Source organism: Thamnophis elegans, chromosome 1 (genome assembly GCF_009769535.1).
Source record: "Thamnophis elegans isolate rThaEle1 chromosome 1, rThaEle1.pri, whole genome shotgun sequence".
NCBI lineage: Eukaryota > Metazoa > Chordata > Lepidosauria > Squamata > Colubridae > Thamnophis > Thamnophis elegans.
In genome coordinates, this window is record NC_045541.1 from 100,794,537 (window position 1) to 100,819,511 (window position 24,975).

The 24,975-nt window shown below is 35.0% G+C and overlaps 1 protein-coding gene across 2 annotated transcripts in view; it reads left to right on the plus strand.

The window, feature by feature from the left end:
• Positions 1–22,115, plus strand: part of LOC116514261 (catalase-like) — a 45,581-nt gene extending 23,466 nt beyond the window's left edge. For both annotated transcript variants that reach the window (XM_032225778.1, XM_032225769.1), the window contains exons 2-13: positions 6,670–6,841; positions 9,453–9,563; positions 10,155–10,285; positions 11,295–11,399; positions 13,765–13,890; positions 14,574–14,765; positions 14,863–15,015; positions 16,019–16,157; positions 16,639–16,769; positions 17,582–17,689; positions 20,314–20,400; positions 21,021–22,115. In XM_032225778.1, the coding sequence (XP_032081669.1) occupies positions 6,670–6,841; positions 9,453–9,563; positions 10,155–10,285; positions 11,295–11,399; positions 13,765–13,890; positions 14,574–14,765; positions 14,863–15,015; positions 16,019–16,157; positions 16,639–16,769; positions 17,582–17,689; positions 20,314–20,400; positions 21,021–21,080 (1,515 nt within the window). In that variant the 3' untranslated portion in view covers positions 21,081–22,115. The remainder of the gene's footprint in view (positions 1–6,669; positions 6,842–9,452; positions 9,564–10,154; positions 10,286–11,294; positions 11,400–13,764; positions 13,891–14,573; positions 14,766–14,862; positions 15,016–16,018; positions 16,158–16,638; positions 16,770–17,581; positions 17,690–20,313; positions 20,401–21,020) is intronic.
• Positions 22,116–24,975: the final 2,860 nt, after the last annotated feature.

Genomic DNA, 24,975 nt, shown 5'->3' on the forward strand with positions numbered 1-24,975 from the left:
GGTGTAATGGGTGTAATATGTTCAAAATGTAATCTGGTTGCGTTATTCTACATTGGGGGGGGGTCCAATTTTTGAACTTTATTTGAAATTATTGGAAATTTAAATTTCCAAACATAGGAGTGCTCAAAAGTTGTGACATGCCTTGAGAATGTAAAGATATTTTGGTTACTGGAATATACTTTAGATGTGCTTGGTGAGTAACTGCATAAACATAACTTTTCAACATTTTGTTTGTTTTATTTGCATGGCTCTTTTTGTACCATAGCAAAGCAGTTTGTTATTTGTGTACTCAATTCAGCTAAAAGTACCAAGTAGTTAAAGATTGACCAAACAATGGTATAATATTGTGAAGTGTTGGGAGAACTCTGGAAAAAAGTGGCACTTTGTACTTTGCTTGGGAATTAATCTAAAATAGCTAATGTCTATATTTGAAGAACTGGATTTTACCCTGATAACAGTAGTTACATTAGTGGTACTCATGTTGTCCTGGCTTAATGACTTACTCTATTTTGTGACAGTAAAAGGAAGGAAAATACTTTTTCAGCATCTGTCATATTCTGTCAAATATGATATGCAATATGTACCACCTTAAAAGGAGAAGCTCCTGGTACAATCCATCCATACTAAAGCTTTTTGAAGGTTATCTTCAACTGAGATAAATTTATACTTAACTTGACGACTGGCATCTGTTGGATTGAAAGAATTTAAAGAAGAACTGGTATACTTTTGAAGAACTGTTGACAGTTTACTAAGGCTAGTTAGTAATTCAAATCAGATCATTATTTCAGTTATCAGAAAAGATCTACACAGGCTTGAATGCTTGCTACGCTCCTACTCTCAGTTTCTCTTTCATTACTCACCTTTGTCAGCTTTCAAAACAGATATAGGTGGGTTCACATTTTAAGCTAAGACATAATAGAGCTGGTTTGTAATTTAGCATTGTGAACCAACCAACTCCGATTATAATTCAAGATTTATTGTGTAGTGTGTTATCTGAACTCATCTTATTCCACAATTATGGTTAAAAACATGATTTATGGCATTGTCTGGATCTGCCTTGTACTTTACCCTTCACTTTCTAAGTTGATTGGAAATCTCAAATTAATATGTTTCATTCTGACTTGAAATATATTTTTCAATTTTGAATTATTAGAATATCAGTTTGTGGTCCTTTGCGTCATACTTTTGAGAATTGAGCGTTCTGTGCACCTTCGGTGTTTAGTTATGCCGGCCACATGACCACGGAGACGTCTTCGGACAGCGCTGGCTCTTAAATTTTGAAACAGAGATAAGCATGTCTCCCTAGAGTCAGGAACGACTAGGACATATGTGGGAGGGGAACCCTTTACCTTTACCTAATCATTTGAATGCATTTGTTTACTAAATTGAAAGTTATATTCCCTTCAGCATCTTTCAAAGGAACCTTGATATACAATTAACAGTTTCAACCTGGATAGCAAGCACATGATTCTTCAGCTTAAACATTATTTAATATTTTTTATAATCCTAACTTAACTGTATGAAAGATGGCTGTGTGTAACATTACATGATTGATCTTCAGTATGTATAAGTTTCCTTTGCTGTTCTCTCCTTCGCTCCCTTCCTAGCCTGCAACCTGCAAAGTAGATCTGGAGTATGTTGAAAAAGTAGAATTTCAGAGGGTAGCCCAGTCTGTCAAAGTTATCCTTCTAAATCAGATAAAAATAATTAGATACAGTCTAGAAAGTCCTACAGTATTATTCAGGAAAGATTCAAATTTATTTCAAGTGTTGCTTCCATCTAGTAAAAGTACAGTAATTGCTTTAGCGCGTAGAACTTATTAAATAAGTTCATTTTGAAGATGAATTTACATGTTGAGATGAAATGCATTATTGTAACTAGCACTCTTCACCTGCTTGCTTCCACTTATCTATCCAAGAATTTGTACTCTGTACTGTGCCTTCCCTCCGAAGCCTGCCAACTTGGCCTAGCTGGGCTTGTTCTGTATTGCATTATGAAAGACATAGGTACATCCTTCCTGGATTAGCCAACCAACCAATTTTGCACGCTCCTGCACCCAGTAGTAGCCACCCCTGTTTAATTTAGTTATGAGATTCCATTGCATATGGAAGAAATTGTAACAAAATAGCTAAAGATGTTACAAATATGGTAAAATAAGAACTTGATGTGCACAGATGTGGCTTGTTGCCCACAGCACAGAGCTTTTAAAAACTTAGTAAAATACTGGTACAAAATGGTTGTGTAAAAAAATAGAATAATGTGGATTGATATAATTAAAAAATATAATTCATCTGTATACCATCCCAAACTTTTTGCAGCTTGTGAATACATTGGCCATGTTCCCTAATAAAATCCTGGCTTAATAAACGAACACACAGACATTCTTTATCCATAGTTTCCTCTCTAAATACTTTTTTCAACTTTTGCATAAGGAAACCAAACAATTAAGAAACCCAGTGCTAATATCTACAAAATATCCAAGATGAAGAATAATGTTATTATTTTACTGCCTTTTTGTTTTTGTGGTTACTGATATGTTAACAATTGTGTGTCCTTCTAGGATGATGATTTCATTGCAGATCCTTGCAGTAGAACAATGAAATATAAAACATTTATCAAACAGTGTGGAAATATTCCTGTTTTGTACAGTCCGTTCCGAAACCTAGAATTGGTTAAATGCATTGCACAAATGCCTTATTACAAATTTAGTAAATAGGGTGTGGACAAAACTGACTTAGTTAGATTTGTTGTTTTATTCTATAAGTGTACTGCATTTTCTTATAAGCACATAACAAATCAAATTACTACTAATTACTACTACAATCAAGTGGTTAATTTTATTACTCTCCAGCTATTTATATGCTATAGTTATTTTCACCAATTTTTTACAATTTAAATTACAATTTAATAATAGGTCTTAAAGGTTTCTGACATTGCATGTGGCCTTGAAGGCTTGGATTTAATGGTTTTCTTATCCATGCAGTACAGAATTAAATAAAAGACAATTTATAAAAAGTTTTGGAAGTGTGGGAATATTTTTTGTTTTGAGGTCTTGTGATGAAACTTCCCTGAAGCATGCAACTAGAATGTACATTAATACATAGTGATTCTCTTGCACATTTCGCTTGACACACCTTAATTTGCCACATCGCTACAGTATGAAATATATCAACCACCTTCTTGGGCATTGGATAATTTTCTCACTTGGTCCTATAATCAAGCTCTCAACGTTTTGAATGTTTCATAGAAGTGAACTATATTGCAGAACTACTTTTCAAAATGCAAGAAAAGATCAGGAAAACTTCTTTTCCTCAGAACTCTTGAGTGCAGTAAATCTACAATCTTGATTAGAAACTTTTATTACAAAACTATTTTTAAGAGTTGTTCTTATAAAGATTATAGATAGATTCCAATGATTTTGCTCAATTTTAAATCTCAGAAGCATTTATTTTTCTGCCAAAATAGATCTTGAGGGATTTGGTGTAATCTGATTTCAGGATTTCTGCAGCTTTTTCACATGGTTATCTGTAACAAGAATTCTGCTTACATTGAACTTCTCTCTTTCCTGTGTTTCTGGCAGTCTGTGCTCAGGAGTTTTGGTTAATAGATAGTAAATTGCTAAAGTTGCAGGTTGTCATCTCAGTGCCACTGACTGTAATCTGTGAGAGTAGAAGTGTCTGAAGTTTGGAGAAAGAGCCAGTGTTATCCTAATATTGTAAAATGGAAGAAAAGTGACTGCAGAAAACTATGTATTTGGGAAAATACAAAAGAAGTCAAGAAATCTGAGAAATACTACTTTTTTACATAATCACAACATATTTCTTGGTAAATTGTGACCAAATTCTGATTAACTTTCCCATTGTTGGCCACAGTAATTGTTAGTCAAATGATCCTGAGAAAAGTTTAAAAACTGTGTGCATGGCATTTGTTCCTGAACTGCACAAATGCTGAGAATAAGAACAAGCTGTAAAAAACTGCCCCGACAAAGATTACACTGTTCCATGACATCCAAACAAAGTGTGAATTTAATGACACAACACAAGGTGCCGTTAATACATTGTTTTGCACTGCTTTTCTCCTTCCTAACGTTTGAAATCCTCAGAGAAAAAAAAACCCCAATTATAAGGAGGATTAACTTGTATTACTCACATGAGTCTCATTAAAGAATTATCAGGGCATTAGGACAATTAGGATGCAAACAGTTGAACTTTAGTAGTCGGGTCCATCACTTTCAGTTGGGTCTAGAAAGCAGTGTGGATGCTTCAAAACAATTCACACATGTTATTGCATAGCACAATGTACTCTATTACCCGGACTGCAATATTTGAAAAGTATTACAGGATGATGAAATTGGTAAGTTATCTCCAGATTGATTTTTGTCAATGGACAAGGAGCAAAGGAACAGTAGCATAAACTTGTCCAAACATCATCTTTCCTTTGCTATGTATTCCTTCCACATTTTTTTAATCTCCAACTGAAATAGTAACATTGAATAACTTGTTAATGGAATCCAGAAATCTTTTTGTGCAGTTATTTTATTAACACCAACAAATCCTAAGATTGCTGTTACTAAAGAAAAATATTTATCACTTCAACTTTTTCTCTCTCTGTGCCCTCCATTAAAAAAATTAAATTAACAATTTAATTACTGTAGTTTCTTCTTTAAAATTTACCCAGAATGCTTTATCCATGTCTCTAAAGAGGATAAATTTTTAAATTAATTTACTCAGGTGAAAATGTAGGTTCCAGTTTGTTAGTCATTCCTATGGAATTTCATTCTACATAATCCCTTTCTTACCTTTCTTATCTTCATTTTTGAGTGGGATGCATTGGACTATCCCGTTTAACAACTGCATGATTTGATTACCTAGATAAATCAGCACTTGGCTAAGCCAACTAGCCAATCATGAGTTATGAAGGGTGTGTGAATTTTCCAAGATATGAAACTAAGTTCAAAAATTCAATTTGCAATTCCCAAATTATGTTTCTTTAACAAAGGCAAGAGTGAACCCTAGATTGAAATTGTGTCTTCACTCAAGTGAAATAAAAGGAGCACGTTCAAAAAATATAATTTATGTGACCGTCTGAGAAGATAATTTAATGGCTTATTTACCAATATAGCAGAATCATAACATTTGTCAAGAGTTTGGAAGTATGGGAATATTTCATGTTTTATGAGAGCTGCTGATGAAACATCCTGAAACATGCCACTGGATATATACAGTGCATTAATCCATGCAACCCGTAGTGATTCTCTATATACCTATTGCTTAACATACCTTCATTTATCATGTTATTGCATGTAACAGAAGTGACAAAGTTAAACCACTCTCTGGTCCTATAAATAAGCTTTCAGCCATGTGAATGTTTCACAAACCTCTTTAAAAATTGCAAAGACTTTTTTTCAAAGCATGTGAAAAGATTAGGAAAATTCCATTCCCATCCCATTGAATATTTTTTTTTTGCTTGCATGTCTCAAGTCATGTGGTGCTCTATCAATTGTGCTCTAACTAATTCAGAGGTCTTTTGAATGTACATGTGCAATACTTTTCCTCCAAAGCAGGAAAAGTTACTCAAGAGAGTACTTGACTTCAGGGAACATTACAGAGATGGCAACCATCTTAACATTGCCTTATTGCCATGTCCTTTAAACTTCATTAAGTTTATATTAGCACATATATTCCTGAGCCTGCAAGCACCCATGCAAGCAAGAATCTATGTGGTTCCACTATGGGGCTGCCAATGATAGAGCAAGATTCCACTGTTGGATCTGAAGTACTGTTACTCTCTGGAAACAGATCCCAAACATTACAAAGGTGTATATGTAGGAAATGTAGTTTCCTAAATTTTGTGACATGGAAATATAATACCCTTGAAATGAAGTCCTTTATTATAAAATATCTTTGAAAAGAGTTGACATTCTAAGAATTGTGGTTATATTCATTTGCTGACACAGAGAAACTACTATGGGGTGGAGACGGGGGGGACAGGACCCACCACTCTGGTGTCATCATACCTTCATTTAAAGAATAAACTCTTTCTGCCGTTGTACTTGTCTTTGAGAGCATCATCTCCTCTTGGAATTACACTTTTCTGGCTATTTCAAAGCACTAATCCTGAGTTTGCTATTGAGGCTGAATCCTGAAATGGCTTGTGCTAAATGGCTTGTGTGAGCCATTGTATGAATATTCTCTGCTGGGTTTGGTTTTTTGTTTTTTTTTACTATTTTTAATTCTGGTTGTTTATATTGTTTTTTCTTCTGTTTTAATTGTAAGCCACCCTGAGTCATATATATAAGATAGATGGCGTGTACATGTATTAAACAAATAAATAAATATTGTCTTGTCTTCCTTACAGAACTAGCCCTAATAACAATTCGCCTTAATTTTTAATATTTCAGTCTGGAAATTTATGTAACCAGGAGAATATTTTTAAATGTTGCACTTTTCTTCCTTTGCTGTGGTGTTATTTGGAATTTTATTGGATGCATAGCTAATCTGTTTATTCATATTATGAAATAATAAAGTCTAAGATAAATATTTTCCTGTAGCTTTAGAAAGCAAATTTCATCAGATGTCTGTCAAAGTAATCTTGGCTTGTTTTCAAGTTACCTTTAAAAAGTTGTGGATGCTTTTGTTGCTATAACTGTGATTCTTGTTTTGAACCTAGGAAGCTGAGTCCTTAACCACAGGAGCTGGAATCCCAGTGGGAGACAAGCTGAATGTCCTGACCGTTGGTCCAAGAGGCCCACTCCTGGTTCAGGATGTGGTTTTCACGGATGAGATGGCACACTTTGACCGAGAAAGGATTCCTGAGAGAGTTGTCCATGCCAAAGGAGCTGGTTAGTTTTTGAATTTGCATTGTGTCTTTTTTTTTAGCCTTGTTAATGGGGCAATGTTACAGTGTCCCTTACAGCAGTGGTTCCCAACACATGCGCAAAGCTCCATTGGTGTGAACAGAGGGCACATACACCCTCTACTTGCATGAATGGAGCTTTGCACATGAGCAGAGGGCGCTTGTGCTTACACATGAAGCTCCAGTTTTGTAAGAGCAGGCACTTACACTTGTGCACGAAGCTCCACTTGCATGAATGGAGGGTGCTTGAGGTCACGCAGGAGTAGAGAGAATTTGTGCATGAAGCTCTATTTGTGCACGAACAAAAGCGTCCTCCACTCCAGTGCCCCCCCCCCACTCGTGCGTGTGAGTTTTGTGTGTGAGTATAAGGGGCTACCGCTCATGCAAGTAGAGATTTGCACGCGCATGCTTGCCCATCACTCACGTGACCCTATTTCAAACAGGCCGTAGCCCGGTAGTTAGGGACCCCTGCCTTATATAATGTAGGTACGTTTTTGTGATTGACATTATTAAAACTGCATCTTGTATATGTTCATCTTTCTAGTCAGGTATCTATTTTTATTCTGTGATGCCGATACAATATTCTGGGGTAGCCAATGATAGATAGTCATTAATAGCAACATGGATTTCTGCTACTGATTTTCTTTATTAGGAGCTTGAATTATCTGTAATCTATCCACTTGTGGGACATTTGAAGTTGTTATGTTTTGTCTTGTTTTTATTTACTAAATAACAATTTTCTTGCTAAAATTATTTAACTGATTGATACAAGTAAATAACACTTTTTTTCTTTAAAAAACTGAAGGTTTAAAATTGTGCTTAATTATTCTTTTGCATGCCTCTTAGATTTATAAACAGAAGTTACCAGGAAATATTAGAATTAAATTAACCTTCTTTTAAGATTTGAGAAAGAGTTCTTTTTTAATATTTTTTTCAGTCTTCTATAATAGTGCATTCTTTTCTAAATATACTCTACTCAATCCTTGCTTGTGTTATGTTTAGCAAGTACTTATAAATATAATTTACTTGTCAACTTCTAATTATAACATTTTTCTCAGAATTTTTAAATGAACAACGAGAAATAAATATTCTCTAGAGAAAAATTACTTGTATTTATTATTCCAGAAACACTTTTACCATTCAGAGCTTCTTATTGATGTAGTCATGGTTTCACTATCATGTTTTAATGTTTAATTTAACTTCTTTTCTTACATTTAATGCACCTTTTCTACGTGCAAATCTAATAAAGAATGATGTTACATGTGGAAATATTCAGAAAATATCATTATTCAATCTGAAAAATCCATTTGTGTGTAATGATTCAGAATCAAATAATTGTTCTGCTTGATGTAAATATGAGCCTTGCTTGACTGTGGTTATTTCAGCTCTCAAAGGTGTTGGAGTTTTGGTAAAGAATGAGCCATCCGGATTGAATGACTTTTTAAGAATAGGGACAAGAAAGCAGAGTGGTAATGTTAAACTACTATATGATCGTCAGTCCATATTGAATATAGAGAATAAAAACAGTCTTATTTTAATGTTTAATGTTGGAAAACCTAAAAAGATTGTTGACAAGTTTAGAAAAAGCAGGCACAGTCACACACTTCTGAGTATTAATGATTCGCCTGTGAAGGTGATTAGCACATCAGGTTTCTGGATGTGCAGCTAACAAGTAGGCTGGCTTGGTCATTCAACAGCGAGACACTGGAGAAGCAGGCACAGCACCTGCATTTTCTATGTCGCATGAGAAAAATTCATCTTCCTTCCCCTGTCCTTACCACTTTCTTTAGAAGAATGATTGAGAGCATCCTGCCATATTGCATTACAGTTTGGTTTGGAAGCATTACTGCTTAGGACAAGAAGGCAGTGCAGAGACTGGTGAGGATAGCAGAGAGAGATTATTGGCAGTTCACTTCTGTCTATCCAGGACATAGCATATAAGAGATTCTTGACCAAGGTCCGCAGTATTGTCTGGGACACTACACATCCTCTTTACGATTTATTGGTATCTGAAGCATAACATCCAGATTCCGTCACAGTTTCTTTCCATATAGTATCAACCTTGTGAACCCTCAAGCTTCCTCTTTCTGTTATGTATTCAAGATGGACAGTGATTGATGTATGTATGTATGTATGTATGTATGTATGTGAATGGGACTAGGTGTGTGTGTGTTATGTATGTATACACTTTTGAGAGCAGGCTACATAATTTCATTTTTAATGTGTGCCAGTGTGCCCACAGTAAAAAAATTACAATAAAGGTCAGTTGGTCGGTCTGTCTGAAGGAAAAAAATCAATGAAAGTTGATTGATTGATTGATTCAATTTATATGTTGTCCATTCGCTGTTCAAAGTTGATGACTTCCTTTTTGTTAGCAGAATCCTATGTTGAATCAAATTTCCATTAAAAGGAGACGTTATATTTATGGTAACCATCAGCATTTTTTTAAAAAAAATAGCATAAAATGTATACTTATAAATGCCTGATAATAATGAAAACATTATCTTCTGCTTCAACTACCATAATTATTCTTTGCAAATCTATGAACATTGGAACTATTTTTTTAAAATTGTAATAAACCCCTTTTAATTTTTCAGGAGCCTTTGGCTTTTTTGAAGTGACTCATGATATCACCAAATTCTGCAAGGCAAAGGTATTTGAGCACATAGGCAAAAGAACTCCAATGGCTATTCGATTTTCAACTGTTGGTAAGGATCTTATTTATTTACTTTATACATAAAAGGTTTTTATATCAATTCAATATTTTAATCTATTTCAATGGATTTTTATGTGCTGTTTTCAATTGACACTGGACAGTAAGTCATTTAATAAAGGTGTTACACCTTTAATATGAAATGTTGATTCCTTATATTTTCCTAATTTTTAGTAGAATATTAGGATTAATAGCTGTGTATTCTTGAACAGGTTTTATGAATAGCAGAAACATAGGCATGTTTATCGCTGCATGCATTTGAAAAAGAGTAATGACATATGGGTAGCCCTTGACTTATGACCACAATTGGTACCAAAAATAATTCAGCACATTATTTAAATTTAAAAGATAATTTTCATTACTTTTTCTATTTCTCTTAAGTCATCTCATCCAAATCACCTTCTACCCCCTGAAATTTAAATTACTGCTGTGCAATTCTGTTTCTGTATTTATCTTTTAAATGTCAACCGTACAGATGATAGATTCCACAGTAAGTAAATACATGACAAAGTTTGCCAAGGCATTACACTAGGTTCATAGGATTTAATCATGGGAATTTTCATTCTTTTATTTTTTTTTAATTTAGCTGGAGAAGCAGGCTCAGCTGACACAGTGCGTGATCCCCGAGGCTTTGCAATGAAATTCTACGGTGAAGATGGAAATTGGGATCTTGTAGGAAACAACACTCCCATCTTCTTCATTAGAGATCCAATTCTGGTAAATTGGAACAGATGTGTTCCTAATCGGGTTTCTGTCAAAGGCCTTGGAGCATGTTAAATGTGGCCATTGTTTTGAAATCTGCCATTATAGTTCCTTCTGGACACCTATAGCTGTTCGATAGCATGTTGTAAACGCCTACAGTTTTCTATTGCAGTGGGCATAAATCCATCAGTCAATAAATCTTATAAAAAGGGCTTTGTTGTGATCATTGGTGAGACTAAGCTAGTTTGATTTGTTTCCAGTTTGAGATGGGAAAGAAATCTTTATTTTAGAATGAAATCTATAAGGTTTGGATATTTTCTGTCTCAAAATTGCTTTGTAGATTTGTAGTAGTAATGGTGATAGGAAGTTTCACATGTTGCAAGGGAAAGGGATGCAAAGGTTTTAATTTGCCTATCTTGAATAGGCAAGTTAAAGTGGGGGGACATGGATAGTGGTAGACCTGGACCAATGACCACAATTGAGCTCCAAATCTATATTGCTAAGTGAAACAGTTGTTAAGTGAGTTTTGACCCATTTTGTGACCATTCTTGCCACAGTTGTTAAGTGAATCACTGCAATAATTAAGTTAGTAACACGGTTGTTAAGTAAATCTGGCTTCTCCATTGACCTTGCTTGTCAGAAATTCGCAAATATGACCAGGGGACACTGCAACCAACAATAATATGAGTCAGTTGCCAAGCATCTGAATTTTGATGTTCATTTTCAATTATATATTTACAAGAGTTCTACTACTAAAATAAGTATCTGAAAGTAGAAGTAAGGAAGCAGAAGCAATGTGCCAGTGTTCATCATTACAATATTAATGATTGTACATAAAAATTCAGTAGGTTTTGTTCATTTTATTTTCATCTTGATAATTTAATACTTGGCACAATAAATTCAAACAGATTGTTTTTGATTCTATAAATGCATATTTTTAAAGCAAGCTCAGAACCCGTGCAGGAAGATTTAACTCTAATGCAAATGTAAAACATTTTAATCTTTCGTTTCTGTACTCTGTTAGTTTCCATCTTTTATCCATAGTCAAAAGAGGAATCCACAGACACATCTGAAAGATGCAGACATGGTATGGGACTTCTGGAGTCTTCGCCCTGAATCTTTGCACCAGGTAAGATTTTACTTAGAATTTAGAATTTAGAATTTATTAACATTTATAGGCCGCCCTTTTCCCTGAGGGGACTCAGGGCGGCTCACATAAAATCAGGGAAGGGGGATACAAACAATGACATAGACACACATAAGTAAAAATAATAAGCAACATTCATTCATCATTCGGGAGGGGCGACTATCTTTGTCCCCAGGCCTGACGGGCCAGCCAGGTCTTAAGGGCTATGCGGAAGGCCTGGACGGTGGTGAGAGTACGAATCTCCACGGGGAGCTCGTTCCAAAGGGTCGGAGCTACTACTGAAAAGGCCCTCCTCCTTGTAATTGCCAGCCGGCACTGGCTGGCAGATGGAATTCGGAGGAGGCCCAATCTATGAGATCTAATTGGTCGCAGGGAGGTAATTGGCAGAAGGCGGTCTCTCAAGTACGCAGATCCACTACCATGAAGGGCTTTGTGGGTGACTAATAGCACCTTGAAGCGCACCCGGAGATCGACAGGTAGCCAGCGCAGCTCGCGGAGGATAGGTGTTATGTGGGTGAACCGAGGTGCACCCACGATCACTCGCGCGGCCGCGTTCTGGACTAGCTGAAGTCGCCGGATGCTCTTCAAGGGCAGCCCCATGTAGAGCACATTGCAGTATTCCAGCCTAGAGGTCACAAGGGCCCGAGTGACTGCTGTGAGAGCCTCCCGATTCAGGTAGGGTCGCAACTGGCGCACCAGGCAAACCTGGGCAAATGCCCCCCTGGTCACAGCCGTCAGGTGGTGGTCAAAGGATAGCTGTGGGTCCAGGAGGACTCCCAAGTTGCGAACCCTCTCTGAGGGGTGTAAAATTTGACCCCCCAGCCTGAGTGATGGAATATTGGTCGAATCTTTGGGAGGGAAGCACAACAGCCACTCGGTCTTTTCTGGGTTGAGTACAAGCTTGTTAGCCCTCATCCAGTCCATAACGGCCTCAAGGCCTCGGCTCATCACGTCTGCCGCTTCATTGAGTTGGCACGGGGCGGACAGATACAACTGGGTATCGTCTGCATATTGATGGTATCTTATCCCGTGCCTGCAGATGATCTCTCCCAGCGGTTTCATGTAGATGTTGAATAGTAGGGGGGATAAGACCGAACCCTGAGGCACCCCATATGTTAGGGGCCTAGGGGTCGATCTCTGCCCCCCCACTAACACCGACTGCGACCTGTCCGAGAGGTAGGAGGAGAACCACCGCAACACGGTGCCTCCCACTCCCACCTCCCGCAGTCGTCGCAGAAGGATACCATGGTCGATGGTATCGAAAGCCGCTGAGAGGTCAAGGAGAACCAGGATGGAGGGATGTCCTCCATCTCTGGCTCTCTACTTCCTTTTAATTACTTTTAGTCTGTTTCTTTTAGACCCTGTGTCCTTCATCTTTAGTTCAGAAGAGTTGGCAAAGATCAAATATATAAATTAAAAACTTTATTATTGTTAGGCTGTTGCATAAAATTACATATCTTATTATAGAAAAACTTGTCAAGAAAGAAGAAAATTGGGTTGATTTTCTATGGCATCTTTATTTTCTTAGATATTTTTTTATATAAAAGCCAAAATAGTCAAAGTTGATCTTAGCCTTTTCTTGGTCAAGTTTCACTCTTGCAAACATGAAGGGAAGGGAAGGGAAGAAAAATAGGGAGATGCCTAGAAGTGCTTGAAATTCATTTGTTTGTCTTTGCCAGTAAAATACAGAGCTAGAAATGTTTGTACGGTAAGTATAAAAGCCATAAATCAAATGGGCAGAACACACATTTTTATTTACCTGTTGATACCTTGTATTTTCAAAAAACAAAAGCAATAAAATGTCATAACATACAAAAGAGCAGCTAAAAAGATTTTTTTTCAAAATCGTGCTAGACCAGAGCCATTCAAAAAATTAGATTGTTTTCAAAGTTTGCTTAAATGTAAAAGAAACTGCTAAATTTCCCCATGGTAAGTTTTGCAAAGTCTGTGTTACCATTATGTGACTATGATTATATTGAAAAAATGTTTAATTATGACAATTTATTATCAATGCTCGCAACGTAAGCTTATACATAAAATACTGAGCTTCACACAGCCAATTCCAATTCATTTATTTCTGGGCTGGAAAATAAAATTGGGGAGATATTAGTAACAATTTTCTTTCATTAATTCCTGAGTTTTAAGTTTAACTCTTGGTTGTACACAATTCAGAGATGTTCAAAGAAATTGTGCTGTATTACTTATTTATTGTGCTGCTCTTTTTCCTACAACAATTTACCAAAGGAACAGTAGAGTGGTGGATTCCTACGCAAACTGGTACTGCTTCACTTCGCACGCGCTTTGCGCTCATTAAAAATGGCTAAGTACATTGTTTTGTCTCATGCAGGTATCATTCCTGTTCAGTGATCGTGGCATTCCAGATGGGCACCGTCACATGAATGGCTATGGATCACATACTTTTAAGCTAGCCAATGCTTATGGAAATGCAGTATACTGCAAATTTCATGCAAAGGTAATTATGGTCTATTGTTACCATTTCCTGCTCAATGTTGAGCTATCAAAAGTCTATCCCTCACCGTGCCTTATGATTCCATGTATCTTTCTTCTTTCAATCTGTATTGACCATGCTTTTAATTGCTAGGCAAAGCCGCTTGCATTCATATCTGTTCCTATTTCTAAATAATAATAATAATATTTTTAGCAACAGGCTTATGGGTACCTTTATATATGGACAATTTTAGTCCTTCCATCCATAAAAATGTCTGTTCTACTTGCAATTTCATGATATATCTTTGGATCTAGCTTTGTTTCTAGCAGCTTTATAAACATTCTCTTACAGTAGATTTTTAAACTTGTCTGTTTTAATGAGAGAAGCAATTTAGAACTGAAGAGAAATTTCCTGACAGTGAAAACAATTAATCAGTGAAACAACTTGCCTACAGAAGTTGTGAATGCCCCAATACTGGAAATCTTTAAGAAGATGTTGGATAGCCATTTGTCTGAAACAGTATAGGGTTTCCTGCCTAGGCAGGGGGTTGGACTAGAAGACCTCCAAGGTCCCTTCCAACTCTGCTATTGTATTGTATTAATGCAGATTACTGGGTTAGGGTTAAGAATAAGATTAACCATTTCTACATTAATAATTCTAGATAACAAGTTATTAATTCACATTTTGATTGCTTTTTAATATTTTAGACTGATCAAGGAATTAAAAACATGCCTGTCAAAGACGCAGAAAGACTGGCTTCTGAAGATCCGGATTATGGCCTACGTGATCTTTACAATGCAATTGCTAATGGAAACTTCCCCTCTTGGACTTTCTATATTCAAGTTATGACATTTGAACAAGCTGAGAACTTTCCATTTAATCCTTTTGATGTAACAAAGGTGAGTATATTTTTGTAACCTTTTCTCCAGCGTACAGTATATCTTGAAAGCCCTAGCTGAATGTAGTAAAATAAAATATCCCTGTTATATTTTCCAGGTTTGGCCTCACAAAGATTATCCTCTCATTCCTGTGGGAAAAATTGTCTTAAACCGAAATCCCGTCAATTATTTTGCTGAAGTGGAACAATTGGCTTTTGACCCAAGCAACATACCTCCAGGCATTGAACCTAGCCCTGATAAAATGTTACAGGTAACCAGAATAGATTTTCCTCCCCTACTCATTGCATTGTGAGACTAGGCAACTCAATCTCTCAATCATATTTTGCAATAATGAAAACATGTTAACCTCAATCTGTTTGTTATTAGAATTTTTTCTTTGTTCCACGTTTTTCAATTTTTGGGTGTGTTGGGTTTTTTTGTTCCCACCTCTGAATATTAAAACAATTGGTAAAAAGAATATCATTTGTTATTTGCATCTTAAGCTCCGGCAGAGGTTGACGCAAGGAAGTTGCTTGATCAGAAGACTCTCATTCTAGATATATTTAATTAATGAAAAGTGTAGATAGCACTAGCAATAGCACTTATATACTGCCCCCCATTAAGTGGTTTATAGAGTCAGCCTATTGCCCCAACAGACCGGGTCCTTCTTTTACTGTCTTTGGAAGGATGGAAGACTTGAGCCTGTCAGGATTGAATTTCAGATTGGGGGCAGTTCGCTTGAAATACTGCATTCTAACCACTGCACTGCCAGGGTTCATAAGATTTTTTGGGGTTTAATTACACTGTTTCAATGTATGTATGCATGTATGCATGTATGCATGTATGCATGTATGTATATGATTGATATGTGAAACCATTGAAAGTGTCCTGTCAAAGCTGGACTTAAGTGATCAGAGGTGACTTTTTCACTGCTTCAGTCTCAGGGTCTCTGGGCTTGTCAGGTTATAAAGTACTTAAAAAAAGAGTTGAAGGGGCATTGATGAAAACATCAAAAACATCCTTGTAGTTGTGTTCCTCTTTTTGCTATATTGAAGAGATGCCTTTGATCTGATTCTCAAGGTTTGCCATGTTCTTGGATCCTTTGAAAACAAGACTCCCCCCCCCCCCCATGTAGGATAGGATAAGCAATACTCTCTCTCTTAAAAAGCAGTAATGACATAGGCAGTGCAAAAAGCACTGGAAAGCATTCTGAATAAAACCTAGGGAAATGCTGTCTGCTTCCTTACTTTTACCCCTGTAATATATTTTTCCAGGGTCGTCTTTTCTCATATCCGGATACCCACAGACACCGCCTGGGACCGAACTACCTGCAAATTCCTGTAAATTGTCCATATCGAGCTAGAGTGGCCCACTACCAGAGAGATGGGTTTATGTGCATAACTGATAACCAGGGTAAATCTGAAAATAACATTTGGGAGCTAGGCTGTGGCGGCAATTTAAATAACCTTGCAAGTGCTTTTTATTTCATTTACATTGACACTACAATTTAATCAACTATTTCTTCGTTTTTATTTTATATTAATTTCTCCCTTATTTTTATTATATGGATGTGTACAAATGTTTAGATTTGGATGGTGTGCGAAGGCTCATTGAATATGCCTAGCAGCCAAACTCATACAGTAATTTTGCTTTCAAGCTTTTTTTTAAACATTATTAACAATAATAATAGTCCCTAAACAGTTGTTTGTTTTGGGAATTGGAACCAGCTATGAATAGACTTAATATGAAGAAATTCAGGCACTGTAGAAATGCCATAGCTTGCTAAAACAAATTTTTGGCTATGAGACATAGTGATGCACTTTCACAGCTGATACTCTTGCATTCTTTGCTGCTTTTGTCTGTCTCCTAATATATTGTAAATTTTTCCCCTTAGGTGGTGCCCCAAACTATTACCCAAATAGCTTTACTGGCCCTGAGGAACAACCCGCTTTGAAGGAGAGCCGTTCAACTACCTCAGGCGATGTACAACGCTTTAATAGCTCAGTTGAGGATAACGTCTCTCAAGTAAATAAATTAAAAATGCCAAGTTATTTTATTTTAGAAATGAAATGTCTCTGTAAATTATTTCTCTCTCTCTTTTTAAGCAAGGTAAATTTATTATCAATGTTTTCTTTGTATGTCTTCCAAATACCTAATTTAAAAAAGGTTTGAGAGCACTTGCTTGATATAATTCTGTCCTAAGGTAAATAAGCTTTGATTTCCTGTTTGCTCTCAACTTTTGTTAATCAATTTTCTCCACAAGTGGAGCCAAGTATAAAAGTGAGATTATTCAGTCTCTTGGAGTCAGCGCATTATTTTCTTGGTTTAGTCAAAATTATTATAAGGTGCCAATCCTCTATACTGCTGATCTTTCAATATCCCCCCTCTCTTTTATAAAAAAAAAATAGAGGTAGTCCTTGATTTATGAACACAATTGGGACTGGGATTATCGTTGTAAATTAAAGCACTTTTATCAGTGAGCCTGATTTTATAACATTTTTGCGGTATCAAGCAAACCAATGGACAGTAAATGATTCTACAGTTGTTGAATGAACTCCTTTCCTCCCCCATAAATGGGTGTTTTTCACCAGAAACCAGCGAACTGTATCACAAATCACAATCACATGAATGTGAGATGAAAGAACAATCCTATAAAGGAGAACTTTTCACATTCTAAACTTAAGAGAGAATTCCATGGTAATCATAAATAGCCATCAGTTTATTCTGATTTATGTACTAGCTGAGGTTGATACTGTTAATGAAATTGGAATTATAGAAAATTTCTATTAGCAGCAGAAGGTATATCTTTAACATTTGCTTTCACTATTCATTGAAAGGTACGGGACTTCTTTGTCAAAGTATTGAATGAGGAAGAGCGCAGGAGGCTTTGTGAGAACATAGCCAACCATCTTAAGGATGCTCAGATTTTCATCCAGAAGAAAGCTGTAAGTAATAACGTGAAACCTCTTAAGATGTACAGAGATTCTGGTTTAAGGGTCAACATTGGCTTTGGAGCATGTAGAGGTACATATATATCATCTGTTAAAAAGCAGCTCTGTCTTTTCTTGGTCTGACACATCTGCTGGCATACAATTCTGGATAAAGACTTTTGGTTTCAAGGTGTTTTGTGCAGACCTACATGCCCTCCAAATCATATGCTGCCTTTTGAATCTGAATTGCTCTACAACCCTACCATATAAGTTATATACAGCATGGGCTTTAAGTAATCTCTATTTGCTGTGATAACATTAAATGATTAAAAAACTGCATAATTATCCTCAGTTGTATGATATGGTATGAGAATATATAACTGGTTAAAGCAACATTAAGAAGGTACTTCTTTACAATGTGACGATAAAATTATATGAAAAATATCAATTATACAGTGGAAGACCTAACAGAAAACCTCTGTCATGTGATTTGGTTAGAGCTGTGCTCCATCTTGCCAGAATTATATAGTCCAGAGTAATTATAATTTAAAATGGGATTGATGGCCCTTGCTCTATGGAATATTATCCTTTCCAAAGTAAGGTTGGTCCCAAGACTACTAGATTTATGGGGAGCCCTTAAAACATGTTTCTGTCAACTGACCTAGGCATAGAGTAGGAGCCTTTTAGATGATTATATAATATTTAATCGGAATGCATGCTCTTGCTTGTTTTTTTACTTTTTATTTTTCATCTTTTTAATTTAATCTGGTTGTAGAACCATTACAAAACAACATTGTAATGGTTTTTTTCTTCATGTACTTGTACTATTTTATTATGTTGGCCTCCTAGAATTGTTATGTGAGATGGACAACTATACAAATGTGATTGATAAATGAGTAAATAGTCAATATTTTAATTGTTGGATCAAAATCTTACACAAAAGGATTTTTAAAGAATATCTTTTGGTAGTTCTTACAAAGAACTTTTCTATAAACAGCATGACATATTAGTATATTCAGTAGTTAACAACTCCACCCTCAGGTCAAAGTCATCTTTATCTTCAGACTATTATATGTTATTCCAATCACAATGTTTTGAAAGAGATAGAAATATAAAATTCATTGGCTAAAACATAGGCTTTCGACTATAGTTTCAGGTTCTTACAGAGGTATGAAGTGGTTCAAAGCCGAAGCATTATCTGAGTGGTTCAAAATAAAGAAATTAATCCATATTATTTTTCTCTGACTGCAGTGTTCTAACAATTTATCACACTGACATGCTTCTGCATTGTTCCTTGTCTTATACCTTCTCTTTGTAAAAATATCTATAAATATCATAAATATGAATAAATATAAATGTCTGTGTTCATATGTATTTGTGTGTGTTATCAGTCAGAATATATACATATATTTAAATGTAACTACACATAACTTATTTTTATATAAATATACATCTACAAATCCCTTCTAAGGTTAGAGTTATGGATTATGTATGTATACATTCTCTGCAATATCATATTTCTTAAAACATAGATGGTTGCTGTGTTTGTTTTCTTTTGAAAGTTTCTTTTACTATAATGGATATGTGTTCTGGAGCAGAGTTCCCCAATGTTTCTGGGTTGGAGGCTTGGAGGGGGGGAAGGGCAGGTGCCTTTACGTGTGTATGAACTTGTGCGAACCTGGTTGCGAGTGCGTACGTGATGCCCACATGATATTCATGGCAACGTTCGTACCTGCACGACACTTGCAGCAATGCTATTGTGAGTGAGGGGTGTGTGCATGCTCATGAGCACACACTGACCAGCCACTCATGTGTCCTAGTAGCCAAAAGGCCATGGTCCAGTAGTACACCTTGGCCCACAGCTTGGAAAGTTGCTCACAATTTAAAGCATGTTGCTGAAAAATCCATATTGATTTCTATGCAATTCAGCATGCTTTTTCTATTTAAGTCGTCTTATGTGATAGGCCAGTCAAACAATGGGTAGCACAGAGACTGACTCTGATTTGTCAGTTTCTTTTCCTAGAAAGATTTGTGGTAGTGAGCTTATGCTTGGTGATATCAAAATGTGTAAAGATCCTTGATCAGTGAACTTTCACTTTTTTAGTTGGAATTAATTAGCTTTAGCAGTAATTGCTTTGGATTGCAATCCTAAGGTTTTTTTAAGGTGCATAATTGAGCATAGTTAAGTTTCTTTCTGAATAATTCTTTTGACGATTATTTTTTGCAGCCTTTTCAATATTTTACATTTGAAAACTACTGAAAATATAAAGTGTTTAGTTTGCAATCCAGATCAAGTTCAGTGTTGAATATATCTCACTTTGGGTAGAAAAGTAAACTCTTAATGATATAGCCTTTTAAAGTTAGATTTAATTATGTTTAGCATCTACTTGTTAAATGTAACATGGAAAGGTAAATGTTTTCTTGTAAAAATAATATTTAGCTTTTTTGTCAGTTATAGCCTTATTAATTGCCAGTTATGTGTTATAAACTGAAAAATGGTACTTCTGCTATCAGTTGAAATAACACTAGTCCAGATGTGCTGAAATTTCAGATCTCTGTGCCAAAGCAATTGACTTGTCCTTATAAGAACAGGTATTAGAAAAAGAGACAAATGACCTAAGCTTCCTTTTTCAATCCAGGTAAAAAACTTTATGGATGTTCATCCTGATTATGGTGCAGGCATTCAAGCCCATCTGGATAAACACAATGCTAAAGGGAAAAGAAAGGTAAGAAAACATTATCAATTTAGATTAATGTTGAAAGTAAATAGATTAAGATTAACTGGATAAGATCAAGCAAGTGAAAATGGATCAAGGCATAGATGGCATAAATGGCTGTCTCAAAGGAAGAGTGAGAGGATCTTTAAGAACAAAGTTGAAAACAAACAACAAATACGTTACTACAAGGAGTCTTCTACTTATGAATACAATCGAGCTCAGAAATTTGATCAAAAATCATTGTGATCATATGTTGAGTCTCCACGTGACAGAATTTGATTTCATGACTTTTTATGATGGTTATTAAATGAGTCATGGTTTGTTTAATGAATCACATAGTCATAAGTCTGAATTCAGCTTATTCAATGGACATTTTTTCAGTTTTTATCAGAAAAAGGTATAAAAAATGCAAAACATATTCACATAAAAATCAGTAGCTGTCACAATCCCTATGGCTATGTGATAGTACATGTAGTTAGCAAAGAAAGTACCAATGAGCAATAAAGGAATAAGGAGTATTTCATTATTCATTTAGCTAAAATGTAATTAAAGAAGCATGTGTGCAACTAAAATTAGTTGTGAATTGTATATTAACAGAAGTTATTTCTATTTTTAATTGTCGTTTCTAGGATCAAATTCATACTTATACACAAACTTCATTCACTGGAAAGGAGAAATCTCAACTGTAAATGGCATGTGATCGTATTGGAAATCTTCATTTGAAACTGGAAAATGAGATATGAAAAGCTTTGCCTCCTGCCTTCTCTGCTATTAACGGCAATATATAACCAAGTGTGATTCTATTTTAACAGCAAATTGAATTAACTATATAGATTATTAATTTGGAAACTATCCCGAATGTATCTTTGATATGTTATGTCTGAAATGTACAAGAATAATAACTTTGTATCTAATTTTGTTTATTAACATGTTTTATTCTTTGGATTGATCTTTCATTTATTTAGCAAAAGAACGCACATTCATGGGATTTATATTTTTTACTGGTAGTATCACAAATCCTTTTCAAATGGGTATTAAAAATGGAAAAACAGTTTTTAAGAACTATAACTGAATGTAAATCTTTTTAACAGCAAATCTTCACATAGTACATTATAAAACTATTATAAAGTACTTGAGGGACAATTATATTTAAATGTGAAATTTACCTATGCTATGAAAACTTTATATACAATAGTATTAAGTTCTAAGCTGTTAGCTGCAAATACAAAAGCATTTCAATTTGAAGACCCTTTAAGAAAAACAATATAGATAACATGCTGAATCTGTGATGATAAATAACTATGAAATAGCATGTCTGAAATAGTGTAACAATTTTGTGTTTATTTTTGCCTGATTTGTATTCTTGTAACAAATCTCACATTTATTCTTTGAAAGAATATATATGTCTTCTTTCTTTTATTGGTAATCCTGACATCAGTACTATAAGTAAATAAAATCCTTATTAAATAAATATTAATAATTAAAGCAATTTTAAATAAATATACATTATATATGAATGTTTTTAACATAAAATCTGCATTCATATGGTACCCTTAAGAATTGTTACAATACCTGATGGATTATGTTAAGTGCAAATTTTATTTGTTCTTGGACTAAATGTTTCTTTTGTGGCTTCAGGATGGATCTCAACAGCAGACTTTTGAAACAAAAATTAATGGAACATTTTTATAATGCTCATTCTACAATAAAATTCTCATAAAGTATCTGCCTCAATTCTCTTTTCAATTCAGTATAGTTTATAATCATATACAGTATTTGCTTTTTTATTACAGTCCAGCATGGATGAGGCAAAGCCTTCATTTTTTTCCTCAGTGCATTACCTTTTGTGGAACACAGGTATATGCATAAGAGAGAGAGAGAGGATCGCAGTGCATACATGATGATAAAAAGTAAACAGTTCTGTCAGAAATAACCAGGTTTAGAATTTTCCATTTCTGATAATGCATTTTTGGAGACCCATACTACAATAATGGGGAATATCTATAGCTTGGGTATAGGATGAGGGTGAAGGTTCATTTTCCAAGCTTGTGGGTTGGTTTCCAAATGTTTCGTTACCAGATTAGGTAACATCTTCAGCAGAGTTTAGCAGGTGTCAGTGTTTTTCTGTTTATAAGGGTTTTGTGTGGTCAGTAGGTCTTGTTGATGGGTCTTCTTCATTTAGGATTGCAAGGTAAAGCATCCTGACAAATGTGTTGCCACATCAGCTGTTAAGAATCTATCACAGTGTGTTAATTTCTTAGGAAACAATCTTGTGCACCTTGAAGAACGAGGATACGAAAAATAGTTTATGTTTGTCCAGCAGATGGCATTTAATTCACAGGAAAGTCAGCAAAAGATTATCCAAAATTTCATATATATATTAACCTTGCTGAAATAAATCAATTCTATATTCCTTCCCTATGTTTTATTTTTCATATTTTTATTTTTAATAATCTTGGTTTTTATTTCATCAAATAATGTCATAGAAATTAAATTATTTCATTTTCTTTTTGTCCCTTCTCAGAGAATCCTTCAAGAGTTCAACAGATCTCTTTTGTTGATCCAATAAGAAACAGTTATCCAAATAATTCTGCTGGTTTGATACTTGTTTGTCCCCTTTAAATGTTAGGACATCACCTGGTTTCATTTGTATATTCGATATATCCTCTTTTTTATATTTTTCTTGCAACCTGTCATATTTAAATCCACATTTTAATTTTATCAGTGTAGTTTTTTTCTTCTGTGACATCATTAACACACCATTTAGCCATAGTATCAGATATTCTTAAAATTAATTATCAATCTATTGTTCAAAACTGTCCTTCAAACCACCCACTATTTTCTCCATTTTTTGGTTATGTATTCTTTTCTTTTAATTGTAATCTTTATTTTTGTCTAGTTCCCTCTAGTGTCCAATCTTCAAAGTCCCCTGCTATTATTATTTTTCCCAAAGAACTCAAACACAGGAAATATTTTTACAATTAATTTAATTTTTTGAATTTCAAATCCTTTTGGGCCCCATTAATCTGTTTTTTAATTTTCCAAAATGCATAAGACTTCTCATCTGCAATATAATGAAGACTTCAGATATAGTGTTATCTCACATGTACATTGCAATGTTACATCTCATTTATAAATATTGAGTTTAGAAATACTTTCATTTTTATCTTTTTTTTCTTCATCTCCGGGTTGAAATATTCCTTTAGAGTAATGTCAGTGGGAATGCAAACATTTCCTGAACCTGTCTTACTGAGGTATCTTTTTATGATTATGACTTTGAAAGGGGTAAATTGGATATGATCAATTCAATATGATCATATTGAAAGGGTAAAATATTATTCCCAAAATGTATATACATTTATTGAAAATGGAAACAGAGGATCAATAAGTTAACGATTGTATGATGAAATGGATATAAGTTGGACCACGGGAGTCTATGTGAAAGAAAATATTGAAATTTACACTGACATGTAATCTTAAAACTTTTATGTATCATTGATATATGACACCACATAAATTGTGAAAAAAGTAAAAGTGGATTTCAAATAATTGCTTGAAATAACAGAACACTTTTTCATTATTCCTGGACATGTAACAAAACTAGAAAATATTGAGATAAATAAGTATTTTGATATATTGATGAAGATTCTCAGTCATCTAGGGTTGTCTGAAAATTGAGTCATGGCAACTGGACTTAATCTGAATCATTTCGCTGCCCATTGAAGCAGCTTCCTCAATCTGAGCAAGTTGGTTAGGCAGAATCTTATGAATTTTGATTTATTTTATTAATTGTATTTATTTAGTTTGTCAAACATGTACAAGATAACAGGTATAAGTGTAAAAATGGACATGAACAAAGGAAATGAGTACAAATAAATGGGGTCAATAAGACAGAGATGGTAGGCGCGCTGGTGTTCTTATGCACGCCCCCTTTATGGACCTCTTAGGAATTGGGTTAGGTCCATGGTAGACAGTTTAAGGTTGAAGCTGTGGGAGTTTGAGGATGTAACAAGATAGAGCATTCCAGGTGTTGGCCACTCTGTTTATGAAGTCGTATTTTCTGCAATTGAGTTTGGAACGATTTACCTTGAGTTTGTATCTATTGTTTGCCCATTTATTATTGAAGTTGTAACTGAAATAGCCATTGACAGTTAGGATGTTGTAGCAATGTTACATAGCAATTTTATGTGCTATGCTTAGGTCAGACTATAGGCGGCGTAGTTCCAGGTTATCCAAGCCCAAACTTTCAAGCCTGGTGACGTAAGGGGTTCTATTGTGAGCAGAGGAGTGGAGTACGCTTCTCATGAAAAACTTCTGGACCGGCTCAATTGTATTAATATCCGATAAACAATGTGGATTCCAGGCAGATGAGCTGTATTTGAGAATTGGTCTGGCAAAGGTTTTGTATGCCCTAGTTAGCAGTACAATATTACCGGAGAAGAAGCTTCACAAAATTAAGTTAACAAATCTTAATGCCTTTTTGGGCAAACAAATGGATTCATTTTATGGAATTACTTTTTTTATATTTAGTAATAGCAAGATTTTTACATGCTCCCAGGTGGAAGAACTTACAAATACCTACAA